At 41.5% G+C, this 23,025-nt stretch overlaps 1 protein-coding gene across 6 annotated transcripts in view; it reads left to right on the top strand.

Moving 5' to 3' along the window:
* The window catches only part of ACSL6 (acyl-CoA synthetase long chain family member 6), a 106,904-nt gene that overhangs the window by 56,689 nt on the left and 27,190 nt on the right, over positions 1 to 23,025 (top strand). For 3 of the 6 annotated variants that reach the window (XM_090064734.1, XM_090064729.1, XM_090064733.1), the window contains exons 4-11: positions 2,926 to 2,990; positions 3,711 to 3,812; positions 3,957 to 4,056; positions 5,654 to 5,832; positions 6,488 to 6,520; positions 9,652 to 9,703; positions 16,925 to 16,998; positions 22,415 to 22,627. In XM_090064734.1, the coding sequence (XP_089920860.1) occupies positions 2,926 to 2,990; positions 3,711 to 3,812; positions 3,957 to 4,056; positions 5,654 to 5,832; positions 6,488 to 6,520; positions 9,652 to 9,703; positions 16,925 to 16,998; positions 22,415 to 22,627 (818 nt within the window). The remainder of the gene's footprint in view (positions 1 to 2,925; positions 2,991 to 3,710; positions 3,813 to 3,956; positions 4,057 to 5,653; positions 5,833 to 6,487; positions 6,521 to 9,651; positions 9,704 to 16,924; positions 16,999 to 22,414; positions 22,628 to 23,025) is intronic. The other 3 variants (XM_090064730.1, XM_090064731.1, XM_090064732.1) reach the window with 3 other exon arrangements.

The following is a 23,025-nucleotide window of genomic DNA, read 5'->3' as shown; positions in this document are numbered from 1 at the left end:
TTGCTTCTCCCCACCCCACTCTGGGAGGCAGAGGGCTGGGGAAGGGCAGGAGCTGGCTTGAGCTGTGTTAGGGAGAGAAAAGCCCCCTCCCAGTGGGTGCTTCCCCACTCCATGTTGGGCAGACCTCAGCTCCTTGGAGGTAGATGGCTGAGGAGGGGGGTGGGTCGGAGCCAATCCCAGTCTGGTCAGAGGTGCAGAGGGCAAGCGAGAAGCTCCTGGGTGGGGGCTTCCCCTCCCCACCCCCTGGACCCTGGCTGGGGGAGTGAGTGCCAGGTGGGATTGGGGAGGGGTAAGTTACCCCCCTCCAGGAGGCAGACGCTAGGGAGGGGGCAGGGCTGCACTGGTCCCTGCCTGGCTTGCTGGGCTGCAAGGGAGGGAGCAAAAAACTTCCACCACAGGGGTTTTTCCCCCTGAGGCTAAGGGGGCCTGGGTATCTGTTCCCACTGGGCTGACAGGCCCAGGCCTTTTGCATATTCCCCAGAGGTGGGGTGGGGGTCAGAGCTTTAATTAGCGTGGCTCTGAGAACCACTGTAATTAAAGGGCCACAGCGGCTTGTGTATCAGTGTCCCCGTACTTAAAAAGGGTGTTGAGGGCACTTGAACTAAGCTCGTTCAATAAGCTTTAGTTCAAGTGCCCCCACTGCCATTTTGAAGTGTGGGGACGCTGATACACAAGACATGGTGGCTGGCTGGAGCACAGTAATTACAGCGCATCAGAGATTAATTGAGTCTGCTCCAACGTGCTGTAATTACAGCTCATAGGAGAAGTCTCCGTGCTCGTGTATAAGCACCCATTGTGCCTCAGCTCTATAACATCTGGGGACATGGCCAGCCTCAGTCCATTGGAGCAGACAGGACAGTACAGGGTTGCAAAGCATCCTGGGATGCTGGGGGGGGGGGTGAGTTAACTTGAATCTGGGACAGAAGTTCAATAAACTGATTTAACCTACATCAGTTAAGTCTGATACTACACCCATCCAAATTTATCTTAAAGCAGTTTCGGCCATTTTGAAAGCAGTTTATGTGCACAGAACTTCTGTTGCTTTACAGGTTTAAACCAGTTTCCAACCACTTAAACCAGTTTATGTGTAGCATCTGCCCCTAGTTTAGATGCCTAGTGTGCAAAGGAATTAATGAGCATTCATTGTCTGTCTTCCTGTGTTTGAACAGTGACTTCCTTGTTGGCAGGACTAGTCTGAGTAAGGCAACAGGAGCCAAACTGGAGTAGCTGAAGATGACAATTCCTTGGGTTTTGCCTTTTCAGCCTCTGCCTTTAGGTACAAGCTGTTTCTTTTGTCTCCTTGCTAGCCTCAGAATATCTGTGCAGGAGATACAAGGATCAAAGAGTGGGAAAGGGTTTGACCTTTATTGAAGGGGGCTTTGTAAGCCCAGGTTTTCATTATGTGAGTCTTGAATCTGAGAAATCTTGGACTGGGAGTGTGAATTCCAGCCTCTTAATACCTACATAGACTACAGTTTGAGGCCCTGGGCAAAATCACTCCAATTCCGTTTCCCATATAATATTTACATTTATAATATTTACTTAAATTTTAAATAGACATATCACAACGATTGTCATGGACTCTGGCTTTCGTTCTCTGTAAATTTAAGGCAACACTCTTTAAAAGTCATTTATGTTATCTATATATGAGAGTAATAAATTGAGGAAAAGACAACCAGAAAAAGGCGCATGTGTGTGACAGAAAATGCACAGAAAGACACGTATACCCTGGAGGTCCTCATCAAAGCCACACGAACCCCATGATACTGCAAAATTTGGGCCTGAATCCACCCCATATTGTAGAACTGTGCTTGGGAAGCTAAGCTGCCATTTTACAAAGATTTCCATATTTTGTGCATTATGTTGAAAGCTTCCACTATATTCCCAGATGTCAAATGACCACATTTTCCATGCCTTTTCCCCTGATAAATTTTACAGCACATGTATACATTTTTAATACAAAATTTTGCACCACATTGAAAATATGAAAAAGTATTTAAAAGTAATTGCATTTCAGTTAAATTGAATGACACCTAGAATAATGTATGAAGTCTATATTAAGTACACTAAAAGCCTTCATTCTTTTTATTTAATTATCTCAGAATATCCAGTCTATGTTCTTATTACCACTACAAGCAATATACGTGATAGGCCAGGATCTAATTGTGCTAGATGTAGTACAAGGACAAAATGCCCTGCCTCAAAGAACTTGCAATTCCAGCTTCTTTTCATAGCATTTAGGTCAAACCTGCTGCAGGTTCATAGGTATATGATGCCTTTTGAGGAATGCTGATGATTTGAACAAAACATGCTTATTTTTTCAACGTCACTACCACACTCAGTGAAGTAGTAACTGTTTTACACGATGCAATATGGTGCTGTGCAGCATAAATTCCTCAGTAGAGAGCTGGATTATGTGGGATGAAGTACAGGGGAAAAAGCATAACATCCAAAATCCTCATCTCCTTTGCACAGTGAAGCATATGGCTTTGCCTTTCACTCATTTGTAGAAGTCCATTTTTTCTAGTAGTAGTTTTTTTTTTCTTCACAAAGCTTAATTTAAAGGGCAGCCCCTCCTTTAATCCAGTGGGAGGTGACATTGGCATGAAGGCATTTGCCAGACAATAAAGGTCAAACTAAATTAGGAAAAAGATGTTTCAGTGTTATCACCACCTCTGCTTTTTTGAAAAAAGTCTTGAAATAGTCCTTTTAGGAGCTTGCAAATCTACCCTCCATTATGTAGGATTGTCTCACTTTTAGTTTGACAGCGCCCTACCTAAACTCTGGCTCCGAGAAACGTGGATTGACTTTGATAACGACAAATAGCTTATTTTCAGAACGCTGAGTGCTCAGGGCACTGTACAGTGCATTAGCTCTTGGCTCGGAGACCCCCATAACTTTTTAATTTTTGTTTATTTTGTTTAGAAAATGGTCCCTGCCTAGGATTCAGGAAACCCAAGCAGCCTTACCAATGGTTGTCGTATAAGGAGGTGAGGTTATTGTGAATCTCTTTCAGCCTTTCGCCAAGAGTTCTTAGCCTTTCCATCCAGAGGTAACTGTTTTTAAAAAGAACTCAAAAAGTGCACGTGATCCACAGGGAACTTGGTAACGTTCGGGTTGTCCATTCTCTTCTTTTCATTTGGGGCTGACCTTCGACATCTACGGTAATCCTTCTGTGCTTCTACTAAGTTGTCGCACTGCAGGTTTGAGAGCTTAGTGATGACTAATATTACAAATGTACAAAACATCCGTCCTTTTCAAGTTCCAAAGCTCGGGTGCAATCCCGATTGGTTTATTCATGCTTGTAGTTCCTTTGTGCTTCAGTGGGCATGTGACTGTGATCAGACACGGATGCAATCATTTCTGGTGTGGGACAGTGGTGCAATATTACCCCAAATACTGTATTATATTGAGAAATACAAGCTATTCATTAGCTCGCAGACCAGAATTAAAAAGCACTACAACAAGTTAAACTGATGCAGCGAGTTTTATGTACGTAGAATTGAATGGTTAGGGTTGTAATATGTTCAAAGCACTACACTGAAAGTGTCATGAGATTTCTGTTGGCTAGAGGGGAGGAGATGAGTCCCAGTATTATGTATTACCCCAAAAATTCATACTGGAGCCCATCTACCTGGGTATAATTCATTGACATTTTCAGTTAATTACATTCCTCTTTCTCATCTGTTCTTTCTCTCTCCTGCTTCCAGGTTGCTGAAAGAGCAGAAGCTTTGGGATCAGGATTACTTCAACAGGGATGCAAGCCATCAACAAGCCAGTTTATCGGAGTCTTTGCACAAAACCGTCCAGAGGTGGGATTTTAGTTTGACCTTATGCAGCATTAACATTACTGAGTTTTGATCTTGCCTTAAATTTTTAATCTATCAAGTGGTTTTAATCACTTCCTCTCCTTCTCTCCTCACCCCACCCTGCCTTTTTTAAATATTTCATTCCAGTGGATCATTTCTGAACTGGCTTGCTACACCTATTCCATGGTGGTGGTCCCCCTATATGATACATTAGGGCCTGGAGCCATTCGTTACATTATCAATACAGGTAACAGGTGTTCAAATGCTTCTTTTCTTTCCTGTTTTCCCAAAGAAAGATGCTTTCACTCATTGAATCATTCTGGCTGGAAGTAATCTTAGCTGGTTTATATAGTATGTCCTTGCATATAATGATAGGATTGATTTTATTATTCCTAGATTTAACCCTAATAGCTAGGTTTTATACATATCCAGCTCTTCATTCCTTTGCTGCTTGTCTGCTGAAGAATTCTAGGTCAATTTTTTAAAGTTTTTCCTAAATTCTAACACATATACTTTCCGTGTTACAACTTGAGCACATTTCTACTTATTTTGTTCCTATCAAGTAGTGTAAATTATTGATCCTATCCCATAATAACCTTGCTTTTTTACTTGGAACATTATGGATTTGGGATCTTGCCATTCTGCCTCATCTACTGGGTTCTCTTGCATGGCAGGGTCTATGCCATCATGTAACTCAGCATTCCCATAAAAATGAGACACTTCCTACAAAAAGAACATGTCTTGAGCAGAAGCACTTCAGCACATGCTTAGCTATAAGCACTAAAGTCTCATGCTCAAAGTTAAGCTGCTTCTTAAGTGCTTCATGAGATTAGGATTTAGGATAGCAAAAGCAAAATGGAAAAACTTTGTTTTCTTCCCAGTCTATATGATTGTTTTTAAGGGCCAATCTAAGATATACAAATGTAGAAGAGCAGCACAGATTTTTAATGTCACATAGCTTTATATTCAATAAGAAAAATGAGAATCTGAACACACCGATTTTCCTCATTTTCCTCAAGACATCTGAAGTCTACTTTAATTTGTATATGTATGTAAACAATGGGCCAGATCCTGCGTTGATATAAGATGTCAGTGTGTAATTAACTGTTTCTGCAGCTTGAAGATTAAATCCTATCAGTTTGTTCTTTTTAAACCAACTTTTATCTTTTGCATACTGTCCTTGCACTGCACCTTTACATGTTACAAAAGTCCTGTGCCCACAAAGTCCTGTGCCCAAGTCCTCCCTCCCCTTTCCCTTACCTCCCCTTCCCGTAAACCTCCAAGGGAGCTCCAGTTTGCAGAAGGCATTTCAGGTTGGCTGACGGAGAGCTTTGCTTTGATTTCTGTAGCTGCAGCATAGTTCATGATCACAACAGCAGTCAAACACTGACAAGATCTACCCAGCAAAGATTATTAGCTCAGTGTTACTCTGCTGTTCCTTTTATAATTTCGGCTGCTACCATTTTTTAAATATCCTCTTTATAACAGGAATTTTGTACCATTCACAGTTTTCTCCGCCCCCCCCGGTTTGATATATTTTTAACCAAATCCTGAAATAATTGTACCTGCCACTCTGTCCGTTGTGCTGCAAGCCAACATTTCCTTTAAAATTCAATGGATTTCATAATGTCCTCATCTATGCTGTTAAGAATTGATTCATAACAGCAAGGGTTAAATACTAAAATGAAATATAACATTTTTATTAAAATATAGGTAATTCCAAGATATAATGGGGGAAATATGCAACATGTCAAAGACTGATTTGTGATCACTATGAAGCCAGTGTTTAGATTGAAACAAAGGTTTTTTGAAAACTCCTGTTTTTTGTTTTTTTTTCTTCTCAGCTGATATTTCCACAGTAATTTGTGATAAACCAGATAAAGCCAGAGTGCTACTGGATCATGTGGAGAAAAGAGAAACACCGGGCTTGAAGTCTATCATTCTGATGGACCCTTTTGAGAAGGACCTGAAAGAAAGAGGGAAAAAATGTGGAGTGAGCATCCAGTCCATGCAGGAAGTGGAGGTGCAGTTTCTATCCCTCTTTTAACGTGCCCTTGTAACCAGTCAGTATATACTGGGACATGTGGCTTGGCACAAAGATAATGTACAGTACCCCAGAGGACAAACAAAAACCTCTTTTCTACCCTATTAATATGATACAGCATGCAACAAGGCAGTATAAAAGGATGCTGCTTAATATTACTTTCCAACAAAAAGGGGATCCATAATTTCAGAAATTCTTGACTCGCTTCCCCGGTAAGTGATAAGATGTCACCAGCCACTGAAGCCAGGCAATTTTAAATCTGCTTTAAGTGAATTATCCTGGCAGAGTTCAAATGATTGCACTTGCCAATTAAATAACTGACCCAGCAAGAATCAATTCAAATATTATTTGGTGACATCCAGGAGTTGCAAGAATGCAAAAAACAGTTTATTATGGATAAAGATAAATTATTATTAGCAAGGGCTCAGATCAGCTAAGTTTTTGCTTCTATTCCATTTACTTTATTCTACACCCTTGTTACCAATAGGCCTTTTTTTAAACTGCGTCTTGTAAAGATGTCAAGAGAGCATTTTCCTGCTCCTGTCCCTTTTCCTTTATTAATACTCAGTTTCATCAGCATGTTGGCCCACACAGGTGCGAGTACTAATAATTTTTCTTAATTTAATTATTCCAGGATTGTGGCCGTGAGAGTCGGCATGTCCCTGTGGTGAGTCAAGTCATTCTTGTCTCCAGCTTTTACTTGCAGATAACTACTGTAAACCCATTTCAGAAATGAAAGACTTCAGTTTGCCCTGCTGTACTGACTAGAATATTCCTCAGAGGGAGGTGACAGATAGTGAAGATTTCATTATTTTCCACCCATGCTCTGATTGATGGACTGCCATTTTTTAGATGTATGTTATTTGCTTCATACACTCTAGCCTAGTACGCTAAATGGGACTGCACTGCAGAAGCTCAAGAAAAGCATTTTAGAATACCAGATCCTTCACTGTACTTTAAAGAGATTTGTGAATGCAAAGTAAAGAAATAAGCAAGGTAAATTAGGTTAATCATCTTTACACATCTGCTAAAAGTTCATTACTTCAGACTTCAAATTTCAGGAATTACATTCATATAGTGGTGTCATTTTTAGAGAGCAGGTTAACTATCATTTTAAAAAAAGGATAGCACCCTTGCCTCTTTGCTGCTGGAATTGAGGCTGGTTCTTGTGGACCTTGGCTAATAAAACAGTTAGGGTTTAAGGTTTGGCTTGGGGGTGTGCTGGCTTTGACTAGGTAGGATGATGTGCCAGCTGGCCAATTTGGAGTAGGTTTTTTGTTGGGGCTGACTGGCTGCCCTAGGCTGAGATTACAGTTACAGGTTACAGTAAACTTTGTGTTTTATTCAAAGAGTCTTTTCTTGTTAGGGAAAAATAAAAACCCTCTTGAAGGGAAAAAAACTTCAAGCAGGCCTACGCTGCTGACTTCACTGGGGTTTGAATCAGGCCCCAAGAATATTCATTAAGTGTGTCCAATGCAAACCAACAGCTCCCACTTATTGCTCCTCCTTTTGTTCTTCCACATTTTCAGATCCATATTTGGGTTGTATGAACTGTCCAAATGAAGTAAGGATTTATCCGTGTGCATTTAATTAATTATAAATCAAAGCACAGAATAACAGTGCAGGCTACAATGAATTTAATGACCTTAACAATATTGATTGAGTCTTTGTACCTGGAATCCTTACTCAGGCAAAACTTTGGAGTACCTTATGTGAGGGCAACAAGACTTTCCCTGCGATGCTGGAACCCATCTTTGTGATCTGCATATAGACATCTCTAATCATTTTATAATAAAAATGCTGCGGAAGGTAGAAACTTAATACAGATCCCTCCTCCTTCAGTCCTGCAAATCCAGTATATAACTATGACTTTAGTGTAAGTTCTTATTGGAGAACTGCTTTTATAACTCTTCTCTCCAAGGGACTCACTGCACAAAGTCAACTTCTCCTTATTGTAAAATCCCTTATTTTCCTGACATTAGCATTTAAATTACTTAGCATATTGTCACTAATAGTGCTGGGAATAAAGCAGCGGTGTTTGGCTGTTGTATTCTTGTTGAGATATCTTTCCTGAAACAAATAAGGGACAGGCCCTGCAAATACTCATGCACATGAGTGGCTTCATTCTATAGGCCTATGCTATTGAAAACAATAGTGTAGGACCAGACCCTGAAAAAGCAATTACAGAATTATATTGGAAGAGGATTTTGTGTTCTGTGCAGCAGCGTTGCAAGTCCTTTTCATGGCTTTAGTGACACTATCTCTGATTCCATATCACATCAACTCATCGTCAGTGTTCCTTCGGAAAAGAAACAGTAATGCGAAGCAGCAGCTTGCAATGGTTGGCTGCAGCACTGTCATGTGTTATCTCCTGATCGAGCGTAAGGTGACGTGTGTCATCCCTGCACAGTGTGCTTTCTGCAGCCTGATTAAATTCTAATGCTAAGTCACATTGATTTAAAGTGGTATTAGCCTAGCTTAACCAATGCACCCTGGGTGGATTTTTCCCCTTCAGAATCTGGAGAACCCGCTGGTGCATATTTCCTAAGACTCAGCATGTTGAGCATTTCCAGATTTTCAAAAGTGGACACCTTTTTTACAGATGCACCCCAACTCACATCAGGCTGGATTTTAGAAATCCTCAGCTCTTACAGCTACTGCTGATTTAAAATGCAGAGGAAGGTCTGTTGGTAGCTCTGAAAGTTAGCCTCTAATTACAGAGGGACCCAAACATGCCTACACAGTGTCCCTGGAGAGATCAGGAAGGGACATTTTTTGAACCTGGCCTGCCCAGCCATGCCAAAAATGTGTCTCTGGAACGTCCCCCCACAGCTGCTCTCAAATACGCTGAGGAGAGAGGCTTCAAGGACAATGATGAGAATGCCCTTGCTGTAGTTTCACCACTTCATTTTCCCATTTGCTGTGTATAAGCTGAAGTGGGGGTGTGCCATGCTCAAGCATGTTGCTGCCTGAGAGACAATATTTGAAAATCTTAACTTCAATGTGTAGATTAAGACTGGATGAAGAGCAAAGATGTGATTTCCCAGTAATTTTACTGTTAAAATGGAGAATGTAGTCATATCCCATGGTCAAATTATTTATGCTTCTAAGTAAGCATGACAATGCTTGGAAATCCCAAAACTGTCCCAAATGTTATTTTGTCCCCTATAATCATCCTGGCAAAAAATTAGCACAATAAAAGTACTGTTTATTATTTTGATTGTTCACCAGTTAGAAGAAAGAAACACATCCGTGCGACTTACAGAACATAACATGGGGCAAGCAAGCAGAGGATACTTGAGGAGAAGAGTGTGTTGGCAATCCTATGTTCATCCCAGTTATCAGATGCTTATTAAATAACAGAGCTGATGAAAACCAGAGCAGTAGCTTTAAATGCTTTTCCAAACAACAAAAGGGGCCTAATTCTTGATGGATACTATTTTAATTAGTAACTCAGATTGCTGCACTGCAGATGCTTAAGGGCTATGGGTTGGGTTTTTTTCTTTTTTAATTAAGGAGTATAGCATGTTCCCTAGGCAAGGATCTTGCATGACGGACTAACCACATTAAAGCATGCTCCTTAACACACCTAGAGTAAAACCCAGGAGAAAAGAGAGAGTATACACCAAGAATCTATTTACTGCCTATTGAGAGACTCATACAATAGAAACTTTATCTAACGGGGTTGAAATTGGATTGGTATGATAAACGAGTACAAAGGCTAATTCACTGCTGTGATTGACCCTATAATTTTTGATGTGACCTTGTAAGTCTCTTGTTTTCCTTGTGTTTTTCTAGCCTCCTCGACCAGAAGATCTATCAATTGTCTGTTTTACTAGCGGCACTACAGGTAACAGCATTTTAAATGTGGTACATTTATTACATTAATCAAAAACACTCTTAATAACAGCTCATGCAGTATGCATTAACTGTCATACTGATACGGCCGTGAGAGATAGTTTACATATTTAAAAAAAACCCAGTTATCTGTGTGTATGAAAATGTAACATGCATATTACAAGTCTGATTAGACTGGAATGAAAATACAAATTTTGTTCTCTGGCATTCAACAAAATATATATCTTGGCAATGTGATTTTACAATTGCAAAGAAATGTTCTGTCCATGCCTCCTTGGGCACTGCATTGTTTCTCATTTTGCAGTATATCTATGGACCTGTTGGTTGATTGTTTCTTTCTACAGATGTAAGAAATAGAAAGCCTAGCTGACACTTAATCCCTGAATGCATCATGACATAAAAACATTATAAACCATTACTTAAAGGCAAGCCAAAATACAAACGTGAATTCAATGCTTTTCCACAAGTGCTCTTCAAGCACCAGTCTGAAAACATATCATAATGTGCAGCATTTGTCTACGGAGGGGGAGTACTTTCCAGAAAGTTCATTATTTCTTAAGTACTGATCAAAGTACTTCTATTCTGTCCACATCCGTCTGTTCTCAGGGTTGCCTGCCACCTTATACTATCCTCTAGCATCTGCAAAATGGCCACTGTTATGTTAGCCAGATGAGAGTCATCTTTTGAAATTTAATTACTGTCTGGTGGGACATCTGAGAAGGAAATTTCCTGTTGTTTAATCAGCTTAGGAAGCAGTCTGTGCAAGAGACTGGCTTGTTAGCCTACCACCTACTGGGAAAGACTTGTATTGCAGAACAGGTAAATGGGCTCATTTATCAGTTCTAAGTACAGTACTCGATTTTTCTAAATCTTCCAAAAGGCAAATTTCCTGAATCATTTGTGTTTTGGTTTGAGAAACTGCCTGGGCTTTTCTGCATCACAGAGTACACAAACAAGCGCATAGTAAGAAAGAAAGTTTTGTGGTTCCATACAAATCGTGCAACGGGTATCCTTAAGTAAAGACTGGCTGCAAGATCATATAAATACCTACTGGGGTGTGCTTTCCAAATATCAATGTACCACTGCAAAGTCAATATTATTTCATGGCCTTTGCTTACCCTTTACTGGCATCCATTGTACCTCAGAAAGGGGTCTTGTAGACTAGCCTAAAAGACCAGTGGTAAAATAGCACACTATATCCAAGTAGAAAATCTGATTTTGCTGCGCTCTGAGTTGAGGATGTTGAAGATCCAGCTTATTCAGCTCCCATGCAGGGGACTAAAGTATTTTTCTTCTCAGCGATAAGCCTCTGGGCAACTCAGGATCTACACCAACCTTCCCCCTGTGAAGGTGTTCACAACTTCAGAAGCAAAAAGTGCCTCCTTGGGCTAGTACAGCAACTAAAGGAAGAACTATTACTGCTTCCTTGCTGAGAGAGCTCTCAAAGGCTCCAGTGGCAGTAGAATTAGTCCAGGAATTGGCGGCATTCTAGGTTTATGTGGGGTTTTAGAGTGAAGAAAATCTAGGGGAAATCATTCCTTTATTGTCACTTACTGTTTTCAGATACTTTTTATGCCACATAGTGGTTTATTCTGGACAGAAGAGGAAAAGTAAACGTGGGAAATGCCTATTGGTATTTGAGTAGGTTCAGACCTGAAGCTCTGCTGAGGAGCGTGACAGAAAAACACGCACCTTAGACTGTTGTACGCACAATCAAATGATCTGGGAGAATTACCCCAGGTTTGTTTTCCTGGCAGAAAAACTTATCTTAAGACACTGCACAGCCAAGGGGCCTCTGTTCATGCATCTCAGTGTGCTCTGCAGGCTCCCTTAGTTAGCCTGAAGACAGATGGCAGCAGTGCACAAAGCAGCCCTGATTGGCTGACCCAGACTGCTCAAGGTCAGCCTGTGGAATGTGGTATTGTCAAGGTGGGGTGTTATGCTTCCTGCTCAGCTGAAGCAGCGGAGTCCAGCGAGTGACATACTTTTCCTGGGAGGGGTGGGAGTAGAAGTACCCTGAGATGCCAGAGGACTGCTGTGGCTTCTCTCAGAAGAGAACGTGTACAGACACAGAAACTCTCCTGACAGCAATTTAACCTTGGTTGTTCCCAGGTTATTTTTCTCCTGGTACAACCATTTTTGCTTTGGGAGAAAAATCTTGAACATCTGTACACTCATAGTTTCTCATAGGGGAGGAGCAGCTCTCCCAGGAGAAACCGAATGTCTGTATGTGGACTAAGAGGGCAAATGAAAGGCCCCCTAAACTTGACATTTCAAACTCTGCCAGTCACCTTCAGCCTGAGCACTTCTAGAGGTCATGGTCCACATTCCTTATAACCCCCAAACCCGTCACCTATGCATCCTCTTGTGCATCCTGTCTGAAGTTTCCCTGCAGGGTTAATCTACCTGACAATTTTACCGGGTGATGGTAGTACTCCTGGGATTTTTAAGCATTAAGGTGGAAGTACCTGGCCCAAATTGGGCCCCAGGATAATATAGGTATAATGATATGTAATGACTGTTGAGACAGTGTCAAGCATTTTTAAAAACGTATTTTTAGATAAAGCTTTAAAAAATGCCTTCTGTGTCTTGAAACCACTATTTATAGAAAAAATTAATTACTTCCATGTTTTTAGGTTTAAAAACATATTGTGGTTGTTTATTAATAAACTCGGGAGTTAATTTTTAATATGCTGTTTTGTCATTCATAGGATCAGATGTGTCAAATTATCTCACAAAGGGATGAGAGGTGTTGACTCCAATATTTGAACTTGTGTTAGAAAAGGGCCTCACTTCATTGTTGTATTTAGCGTCACCATGACCCAGCTTGAGGCAATGGCTGTTGCTAAAAATGAAAATGTGCATAGAACATCATTATGCAACTACGTATATTGATTTGCTCTGAAAACTGTCCTTCGATTTTTTGAGGACAGACCAGTGACTAATGTTCCAAAAAGTCTGTCTCCAACAGAGCACATTGGGGTTTCTTTGGAGGCAAATTGGATGTTTATGAGGTTTTCATGGTTCAGCAGCGTGCACAAGTAACTCATGGATACCAGCTTTGTATAAGCAGTTATTTACAGCTGCTTACAAGTGACTATAGGTCACACCATTCATGAAGCAGTGGAAGGGAATTCAGTGTTAGAACAGATGCATTCAGTGATATCAGTAAGATTCCTTTTGTGCATGTGAGAAGTATCGAACACGTTCCACACTGAAGCGGCACAGGAAAACTCTTATAGTTAATAATTAATGGATTGGAATCAGCTGTCATTGCTGACATTCCTCAGTGTCTCAATGGCTGTGCTATTCTGAAACTATTTTGAACTGTTTATCTCTGTGAAGCAAATCCAAAAAGAAGATACATTCATGAATTTGTTGTTAATGTAAAAAAAAAGATAAAATAAGTTGATATTATGAATAGCTCATGATTCCCTCCATAATGAGGGATACTACTGATATTTTATAATCCTGATCTTGAAGCAACGCAGAATCAACACCAACACGTCAGTAATTATTGAATGAAGATTCTGAAAACTGGTGCTCTTCTCTGATATTTGCAGTCACAAATTCTCAAGGATCTTGAACTCTGCTACGCTTCTAGAACAGGGGTCAGCAACCCCCGGCACATGTGCCAAGCATGGCATACAAGGCCATTTTGCTCAGCACACCACTGCCAGCCTGGCTTCTAGGCAGCTGCTGCCAGCCACGAAGCCCAGGCTACTCCCAGCAGGCAGCTGGGTGGCTGCAAGCCCTGCTGCAAGCAGAGCAGGCTCCATGGTTGGCAGCAGCTACCCAGAGCCTGGGCCAGTTGCAGCCAGAAGGCTGGAAACATCTGCTCTGGGCTCCGGCATTAGCTCCATACTGGCAGGTGCACGCGCACCTCAGAGCGACGGTGGGGGAGCAGCCTAAGGCAGCGCAACCCCCGGCGTCTCCCCCGCTGCCAGCACAGAGCCGATGACTGGGCTCTGGAGCCCGGAGCAGCTGTTTGTAGCCAGCCAGGCTCCACAGCCCCGGCATCAGCTCCATGCTGGCAGCGACTGCATGCACACCTCAGAGCAGACAGCAGGAGGGCTGTGCTGCCTCAGGCCCTATCCCCGCCATCTTCTCTGAGGCACGCATGCACCCACCAGTATGGAGCTTATGCCATACCCTGGAGCAGCTGTTTGCAGCCTCCCGGCTGCAGCTGGCCCAGGCTCTGGTAGCTGCTGCCAACCACGGGGCCCAGGCTGCTTGCGGCAGGGCTTGCAGCTGAGCCTGCCTGACTCCCACCCACTCCGAGCCCAGCCCCAGCCCAGCCCCACACCAGGATGAGGCTGGGGCTGCCCTTTGCCAGGAGCACCACACCTTTTGTGGGCTTAGCTGTGCAGGGTGCGTGGTTGGGCTGATAGGCCGGCTCTGGGCCAGGGCCTCGGCCAACTGCGCTGCAGCCTGGGGGCTGGCTCCCCGGGAAGCACAGGAGCTCTGGCAGGACCAGGGCATTGTTGGGTCAGACTTTGTCCAGTGGCTCAGGAGCCCGGCTCCGTGTACCCGGGCATCTGGTTCTGTGTGTCTGCGTGCACTCGTGTCGAGTTCTGTGTGTCTCTGTGCGCACACGTGTCTGGTTCTGTGTGTGTTCTGGTTCTCTGTGTTTGTGCACGTGGTCCTCTGTGTGCATATGTGTGAGTCTGGTTCTCTCTCTGCTCTCCTTTTTCTTTCTCTCTCTCTCTCCTTTTTCTCTTATTTGTCTCTTTTTTCTTTCTCATTGCAACATGCTCAACAAAAAAGGAATACACAACAACAAAGGCAACATTTATGATTATTAAATATATTAATATGGAGTGCATCCTGCCATGTACCACCCCCCTTCCCTTTTGTTTTTCCGGCATGCTGGCACTCTGGCACCTTCCAAGGTAGACATTGTGGTTTTTTCGGCACTCCTGCCAAAAAACCTTGCCTACCCCTGTTCTAGAATATCAAACAAATAATGGTGGTTGGAGTAATTCTGGCTGATGTCCTGGATCATCTGAAAGTACAGTGAAAAACTTCAGAATTAGTTCTTTCAGAACTTAAAATTATTTATTCTAGGTGCCATAAGATTTCTGGCAAGTTACCGGAAGAAAAATACTTCACATGGTTGGGATCTATAATTTAGGAATACATATTAGTGAGGTAATAGAGAATGAAGAATTTCCAAAGGTTGTTTTGAAAATATCATTCACAGGGAAAAAAAAATCTCGGAAGATAGGAAAGTACTTCCTCTTAGATGGTGTGAAATGGAAACTGGATGAATAGACTCATGACTTCAGGAAGAACTTATGAATGCAATATTATGGAAGAACTTTTGGTAAGATGACTATAAATCACATAAGCAATATGTGGATCTCCAGTGGACATCTGCTGTTTAGCTTGGATCAGAGGATTCTTTTTAGGTCTAGATTCACATGACCACGGAGTTGTTGAGAGCCTACCTGATCCACTGGACCAGTTACTGGCACAAGAAGGGTCTGCTGTTTTCCTAACGGTGGATTATGAAATCAGATGAGCGCATGTTACAGCAAATAGTCCAACTTTTAGAACTATCTCTGTGTCATATACTTATTTGTGAGAGCTGGGGGTGATATGTTTAGACACTTACTAAAATACTGTATAAGTTTGTTTTATTCCAATAAATACCTGAAGAAGTAAAAATGTTGTGTTCAGGAGTCATTTAATTATTTTATTTGTTGGGTGAATTGCGTGTCTGAAATTAAGGAATAAAAACTAGATACCCTTATTCACACTCTTTTGTTAATTGATTTCAGTCCCACACTATTTCTGGCCAGTGATGGCACATAAAGCCAAAGTGAGTGGGGTTTTTCTGATATGGATGTATGCCCAAATCGGTGGGGACTAGGATGGTATCATTAGTCTGTGATTTCAGTAGGAACTCAAATTTACTTCTCTATTTAGAACTTGGCCAAATACATTAACCCCATAAACCACCTTGACATCCCTCTGTCCCCCCATCCTGACACACTTGCACACACACACACACACACACACACACACACACACACACGTTTGAAGGACATAATATATTTATCCCTTGGTTAAATTCTGCCTGACTTATATCTTGGACAGGCCCATTAATTTCAATGGGATTGCACAAGGCAAGGTTTAATTCATGATCCACCTGTTACATGACACAGCTCAATGTAGTCTGTTTAAAAAGGGAAGCCTTCTTTAAGAGCTAGTTTTACTCCCACAGTCTCAGGAACTACAATATTGTGTTTTTTGTTGAAAAAACACAATCCACATAAAATATCTTGTGGGGGCAGGGCTGAGGAAATAGGGCCTAGTTCTGCCATCCTTACTCTAATTAACATTTTGCTCCTTGGATAGGTCCTGGGGTGGTGATGAAGAGGGTTGGTGTTGAGACACAAAGAACATGTCCTAACCTGGCTGCTAACAACACAAGGCTGGGCTGTCCCTTCTCTACTCCAGCTACTATTGTGCATTACATCTCTTTGCCCTGGGATGAGAGGGCTGCTAACAACTCAGAGGTGACATGTGTCACTGAGTAATCTCCATGTTGCTGTGATCACCAGAATTGCTATTGAAGCAATTGTGAAATAGCTCACACTTATTTAGGAAAGGTGGTAACCACAGTATGAGTGATCTTCCAGAGAAACTCCAAAAGTTAGGTACAATTGTTCTATAGGTAATTCTCAGCCAAAATCTAGATGACTGCTCTCCTTGTGTCAAATGGTATTTTGAGTAGCTGCAAACTTACAAAGACTTATTCTAATACTTTTCCTTATGTACCTTTTCTAAATGGTCTCATTGATTGTGATAGCTTCTGCAACATGTAATCCTATTAGAGAATGTTAAGCTGGTCTGTAGAAGAAAACTTTTTATGAAAGCATGACCTATTCTTTTACTATAACACTTTTGATAAAAAGTTGCAATTCATCCATAAATCTTTTGATTTGCTGGCTGATTCACAAAACCCCATCTAAAAGATTGACATTGAAGCTCTGCTGGTGGTGTGCTCTGTATTTAAATTGAAATAATGTAATGCGCACTAATGTGTTTTAGTGCACAGAAACAGTTCATTTGTGAAAATGACATATTTTAAGATTTGGGAAGAGAAGCTGAAAAAATGTTAGTGGTTCTGTGTCTTAGAAACTTTTGGAAATTTACTATAGACTTTTCTATTAAAGGTGTGTTCTTTATCTCTATCTGTTTCCAGGGAACCCCAAAGGTGCTATGCTGACTCACGGGAATGTGGTCGCTGATTTTTCAGGCTTTTTGAAAGTGACAGAGGTGAATACCCTGACTTGAAGAGTACTGCTGCCTGCTAAGTGTATTTCATTTTGAATTTGTGGGTTACTTTGAATTCACCCAAGATGGAGAAATATCCCCATGGATGTAGGAAGTGAAATATCACTTTAAGAGCTCAATCCATTGAAAAAGGAGCAAAACTAAGCTCTCAAAGGTGAATGATATTAGATCCTTCACAGTGCTATATTTTGGCCCTGCCCCTGCAAGAAGTTCAGTACTTTTGGGAAGCACCTTCTGCTCCTTTTAAATCAATTAATTCAACTTGCAGGCTGCCAGAACCCTGCTAATATTCTAATTGGTGCTTACTACTAAAAAAAAAGTTCTGTACCATATTCCAGCAATGCTCATGCCACAAGCCAATCTCCAGGGAAAAAAGCCTTTCCATTGTTTGTTTGATAGCATTGATTATGACTCCAACATATATATTGTATGCTAACAACTGCCACCTATGAAATATATTCCAAAAATGGCCAGTAGTAATTAATTAAAAATACTTTGTTGCCTCCTGTATTTCAAAAGTACAGTGAACTATGTAACATATGTTGAAAGTACAAACTGGCCCAGTTTTTACAGGTGTGATACACTTTGTATAGTGTATCAAGTTGCATTTAAAACAATTATTTCTATATGGGAAATAGAACCGTTCTAGTGTGCTAAATTTAAATGAGTAAAATAATGTACTGGTATATACAGTACAGAAATCATTGACTATATATGTGAAATACCTTACCTGTAAGTAATAAACCACGGTGTTTTATCCTATTTAGGGCCAGTGCTCACAATATTACCGTACTATGTCCTGAGTCTTGCATGGAAATACTTGTGCATGTGATGTGAGCGCTTCCATTAAACTCATATGCATAAGTGTTATAGCAAAATTGGGGCCTCAGTATTTTTCACTACAAAATATTGATTAAATAATTTACTGTGTAAGCACTAAGGTCCAGACCCTTAGAGGTATTTATGCATTTAGTTCTTGCTGCTTTTAATGGGAGTTATGCATCCACAAGCCTTTGAGGATCTGGATTTAGGCTTGATCCTGGAAGCTCAAGTGCAGCTGACTTAAACGGAGTTAAGCAGTTTGCAGAATTGAGTTCTGTGGGTCTGATCTGATGTTCACTGATGTCAGCACGATTCTTTTCCCTGACCTCAAAGTGCACTGGATCAGTACCTAAGCCTGATTATAAATGATTGCAGACTCGGGATTTAGTTTGTCTCAGAACTGCTGGAAACAGTACGTGTGATATCCATTGCCAATTTATAGTATGTTTTATTGCAATAAGGAAATTGCACAAAGTATGGAAGTGTTCAAAGGGGAAAATCATGAAATAAAATATGGAACAAAGCAGTAAAATACCAGAGATTTGAAATCTGCAAATTTTGTACTATATCAATGAAACTTTGTGCAAGAATTGTTTTGTTCAGTGACTTTATGATGGAATTGTTTTTAAAAAATCAACTTAAATATGTTTTTCTAAAACTCTTTTGTCAAATATCAAGGAAAGACACTTTCACTGCATCTAAACATAATATTTTTATGTGTTCACCCTGGAAAAAAACTTAACCATGTTGTCCAAATATAAAACAAAGGCACAAACTATTTTTCTTTTTAGCAAAATTGGAAAAATGATGATTTTTCTCAGTAGTTGTTTTACACAGCTCTACTTATGTATCAGAAGGTCAGTTTGAAGGAACATGTGGGTAAATTGGCAGGGCTTAGGATCTTAATCTGCTATATACAAGAGACTATTTGGGCTGTGAATAGATGAAAGAAAACACTGTAAAACATGATCTATGCCATCAACTGACCTCAGTAGATGGTGTTAGAAACACAGGCTAAAAAGCAAGTCAACCTGAATATGTCTTTCCATGGGATAGAAATTCCTGTGGTTATACCCCAGTCCATTATACTGTGCCGTGGGTTGGCAGTTACACCAGAGCAGTGGGACTGCCAGGTAGATGGTACTTTGTGTCACTAGAGCCTTGTACCTTTATTGCACTGATATAACTGCTGACCATGGTGCAGGGTAATAGACAATCAAGCATCACTTTTCATAATACTATGGAAACCCTATTTTATGTAAAGATGCTATTTTCCTTATTTTGTGCTTTTATGAGGCGAGAGCTTTTAGGTTAGATTAAGTCATCTAAGATGGGACTCAGTTGGGCTCAGGCAGTTAATATAAAAATAGTGACCAAAAAATCCACTGTTCAGTTGCTGCCTGATCCTGGAGGCACCTACATTTGCAGGACCTTTCTGTTTGCCCTGAAAGTTTTCTGGGCACCTGCAATTGAGCCCAGAACTTGCCTAATCTGAGGAGCTAGTTACCCAACACCTGTCCAGAAGCCAGAAACTCAGCAGAGAGGTGCCTGGATCCCCTGGGGGCCCTAATCCCATTGGTCTTTTAAGAGCATGCTTAACATATATTCGTCTCAAGATATAGCTACACAGGAAGATGCCTGGGGGTGGGGGGTGCTACTACTCCCACCTTTCATACAATAGCTGACTAGGTAAAGTACTTGTACAGGAGGAAGGAGACCCATATCCATGTCCCTTCTCAGCCTGAGGGGTTTAAACCCACAATGCTTACGTCCCAGGAGAGAGTCCCACCCACCAGAATATAAACGAGACTGGTAGAGGCTCCCCATGCCTCTTCAATTCGTGTTAGGCTATTATGCAGAAAGGAGAGCAAGATACCCGTGGCTAGAGAGAAAGTGCTAAAGGGGAGCATGACCCTGTAGCGTAGTGATTAGAGAACCCACCTGAGTTCTGCTCCCTGCTACACTTCTGGATCGTATAATGGATAAATAGACCTCCAGTTGAGGAGGGCCCTAAACCTGTTTCCTGCTTCCTGTGTAAGTCCCCAAACCAAAAGTCCATTACATAAAATGCTGTGACCACCTCCTCCCCCAACACCTCTTAAACGAGAACGGTAAGCCCTGTTTAGGCAAAGTGTGTTGGAGAGAATGCCAGGCTCTAGCTTCCTGGTGGACAGAGGAATCAGCCTGCAGCCCTCACTCAGGCTCTTTAGAGCTGGGAGGGTGGCATCTTAGGTACAGCTAGGTTCTCAGCATTTCCTATTGACTAGCATCAGCATGCTGGCTGTTCTGGATCCCTTTTTGAGCTGCATAACTCTCCCCATGCATAGGGAGCTGAGGCACCTAACTCTGGGCTCCAGGTTACAGCACCAACCTTGTAGGTACAGGTACTCCTCACTTAATGTTGTCCTGGTTAATGCTGTGCCGTTATTACATCGCTGATCTATTAGAGAACATACTTGTTTAAAGTCGTGCAATGTTCGATTATGAAGTTGTTTGGCCGCTGCCTACTAGTCAGTAACTACTGTGGATTCACTTAACATCGTTTCACTTTAAGTCGCATTTTTCAAGACGGTAACTACGATATTAAGCAAGGAGTAGCCTTATCTATGTCCCTTACTGGACTCTGATAAATTTCAGCACAATAAAGTAAAATAAGGAGACAAAATCCTTGGATTATTTATATATATTTTTAATCCTTTTTTTCTCACTTCTCCCACTCTTGTGAGGCAGTGAGAAAGTCCATGCTGAAAATTAGGAGAAGCACTAACAAATAATGATTGCACCGGAATAATCCAATGTGCTATTCTAACTAAAATCAATCATTAACCACCGGAAGAAAAATTCTTTCCCTTTCAATCTGATGCTCTGACTCTTCAATTAGAGCCACACAGGTGGAACTTTGTACACCCAGAGAGCTCCACTAACTTTAGTGGGGCCCACGTTAGGCATAAAAGTTCACCTGCATGGACCCAACTGCAAGATCATTACTATAACTAAGGAAAAAGAACCCAAGTCTTTCTAGTATAAAACTTCTGATAACAGTTTTCTGCTTAATAGGTACCGTTTGTAAGCCCAATCTTCGAACTTAAGCACCCAGGCTAGGGGCCAGATGTCAGCTGTGTTAAGGTCACTCTACACTAGCAGAATGGCACAAAGTAACCTTAAATGCTGTCCGAGTGGGACAACTGAAGGCTCCAGTGGGGTGAAGGAACACTGAGCTGTTGTAAATTTGGGATAGCTGGGTTTCAAGCAAGCGCCCCTTAGTTAGGGTTGGGTGATGTTCTTTAATATGGATAGTCAATTCTCTGAAAAATGCAGTTTCAAGTTCCTAAAAAATATTTATAAATTCAAATTGAATTTGGTGGCTAGTTTCAGCCAAAAGAAAAAAAAAAAAGAAAAAGTCAAGATATTTTAAATTCAAAGCTGAGCCTAATTTAATTGTAAAAAGATGAAAATGCTGGCTACACGATGACAATTTTGGACTGAAACATTTTGTTCCAACCAAAAAGAATTTTTTGCAGTTTCTTTTTCAGTGACTAAAGCCAACAACATTTTGTTTCTTGTTAAACCCCAATTAAATTATTTTTGGCTTCCGGCACCAAACTGAAAAATTAACTGTTTGGACAAGTCTGTGTCTGAGCCCTGGCTCAGGGACGTTTTGTGTATGTCTACACCGCACACTTGGTGCTACTCTTAAGCTTCCTCCGCCACCATAATCTGGCTCAGTTGACATAGCTCTTAAGGTTGCCTATAGGACATAGTTCTGGAGTGGTTTTGCCACTGGTTTTCCAAGTTTGGCCTATGCAAGCAAGAATGGATGGGCAGGGCATGCTTGAGAGTGGGTATCTGCAGCAGCATTGAGGACATGGTGTAGAATACACCCTTTGTGACCAGCTGGGGAAGGACACATTATTCCATGGCCCAGAAAAGATGGGAAGCCAGAGCAGAACATGCTTTGCCAGCCCCCAGGCGGTTCTCCTAGAACTGCCTTATCGCATACTGGGAGTCAGCTTAGGCCATGGCCAACCGCAGTATGGAGGAAAGTGCAAAAGTGTTTGAGGATCCTTTTTCTCTTTCCATCTCAGCTGCACAGCGGGTGAGTAGAAGCATGTGTGTGAACTCGGCACAGCTGAGGATTCTGCCCATAACCTTCAGATCCTGACTCTGGATGTTTCAACAGGCACTTGAGTGCCCAGAAAACCTTTTTTTCTGAGATAAACGATCACTCAAGAGTGCATATCTTGATTAAAAACCTCTGTCTGTAAATTGGGCTCCTCCTCAGAATTAGCACCTGTTTACCATATGATTCGAATAAATCTAAATACATCTTCTGCAGCGGAGAGAGGTCTCCGCTGCTCTTTGTGTGCATCCTCATGCTTTTTAAGACTCCTACTAACATAGTTTCATTGATGTCATGGCCTAACGCTTCACTTTGTATGCTGCTCTCTTTCTCTCTTGATGATCTTTACCCTTTTGCTCCTCTGGTGCCATTTTTCTTTTTATTGTTTTATGACTTTCTTGTTGTCTTCCTGTCAGTGTTTCTTTCCTTTCTGTCTCCCATGCCCTTCACCTGCAGAAAGTGATCTTTCCGAGACAGGACGATGTGCTCATCTCCTTCCTGCCTCTGGCTCACATGTTTGAAAGAGTTATACAGGTAAGAAACCTGTTTGAACTGACTGGGCCTTGTGGGGCTCCTTGTGTTTTCTTCCAGAGTCAGTGGTCTCCTACTTGTGAGGATGTACACATATCCTATTTGCCTTTAGCACACATGTTTGAGAGAATGGTACAGGTAAGGTCCTAGCCTCTGTGGAAGTTATCTTTTTCCACACAAAAAAATAAAAGAGTAACTGTAGCAAAATTAGTGATGATATGCTGTGAAATGCAAATAGTTTGTACTCCAAAAGGTGTCATGGGCACAGCACCAAGGCTCCGATTCTGATCTCAGCTACACGAGACTCTCCAGAGTTGCCTTGGATGATAGCAGTGTATATGACATCAGGATACTGCCATTGGCACATGTGCAACAATCGTTAGCTGCATGATTTTTGGCAGGGCAGGTCTTCAAAATATTATAGGACCATTAATCATGGCAGTAGAAATAATTTTCTTTATCAGCTGAAATATTTTATTGAGTAAATAAGCAGAGTAATGAACACTTGCAGAAACTTAAAAGCAGGAAATGTTTGT

The sequence above is a fragment of the Crocodylus siamensis genome, chromosome 10 (assembly GCF_052110815.1).
Source record: "Crocodylus siamensis isolate JL-2025a chromosome 10, ASM5211081v1, whole genome shotgun sequence".
In the NCBI taxonomy this organism is placed as follows: domain Eukaryota; kingdom Metazoa; phylum Chordata; order Crocodylia; family Crocodylidae; genus Crocodylus; species Crocodylus siamensis.
The sequence above is the reverse complement of the archived record's forward strand: the minus strand, read 5'-3'. Positions and strand labels throughout refer to the sequence as shown.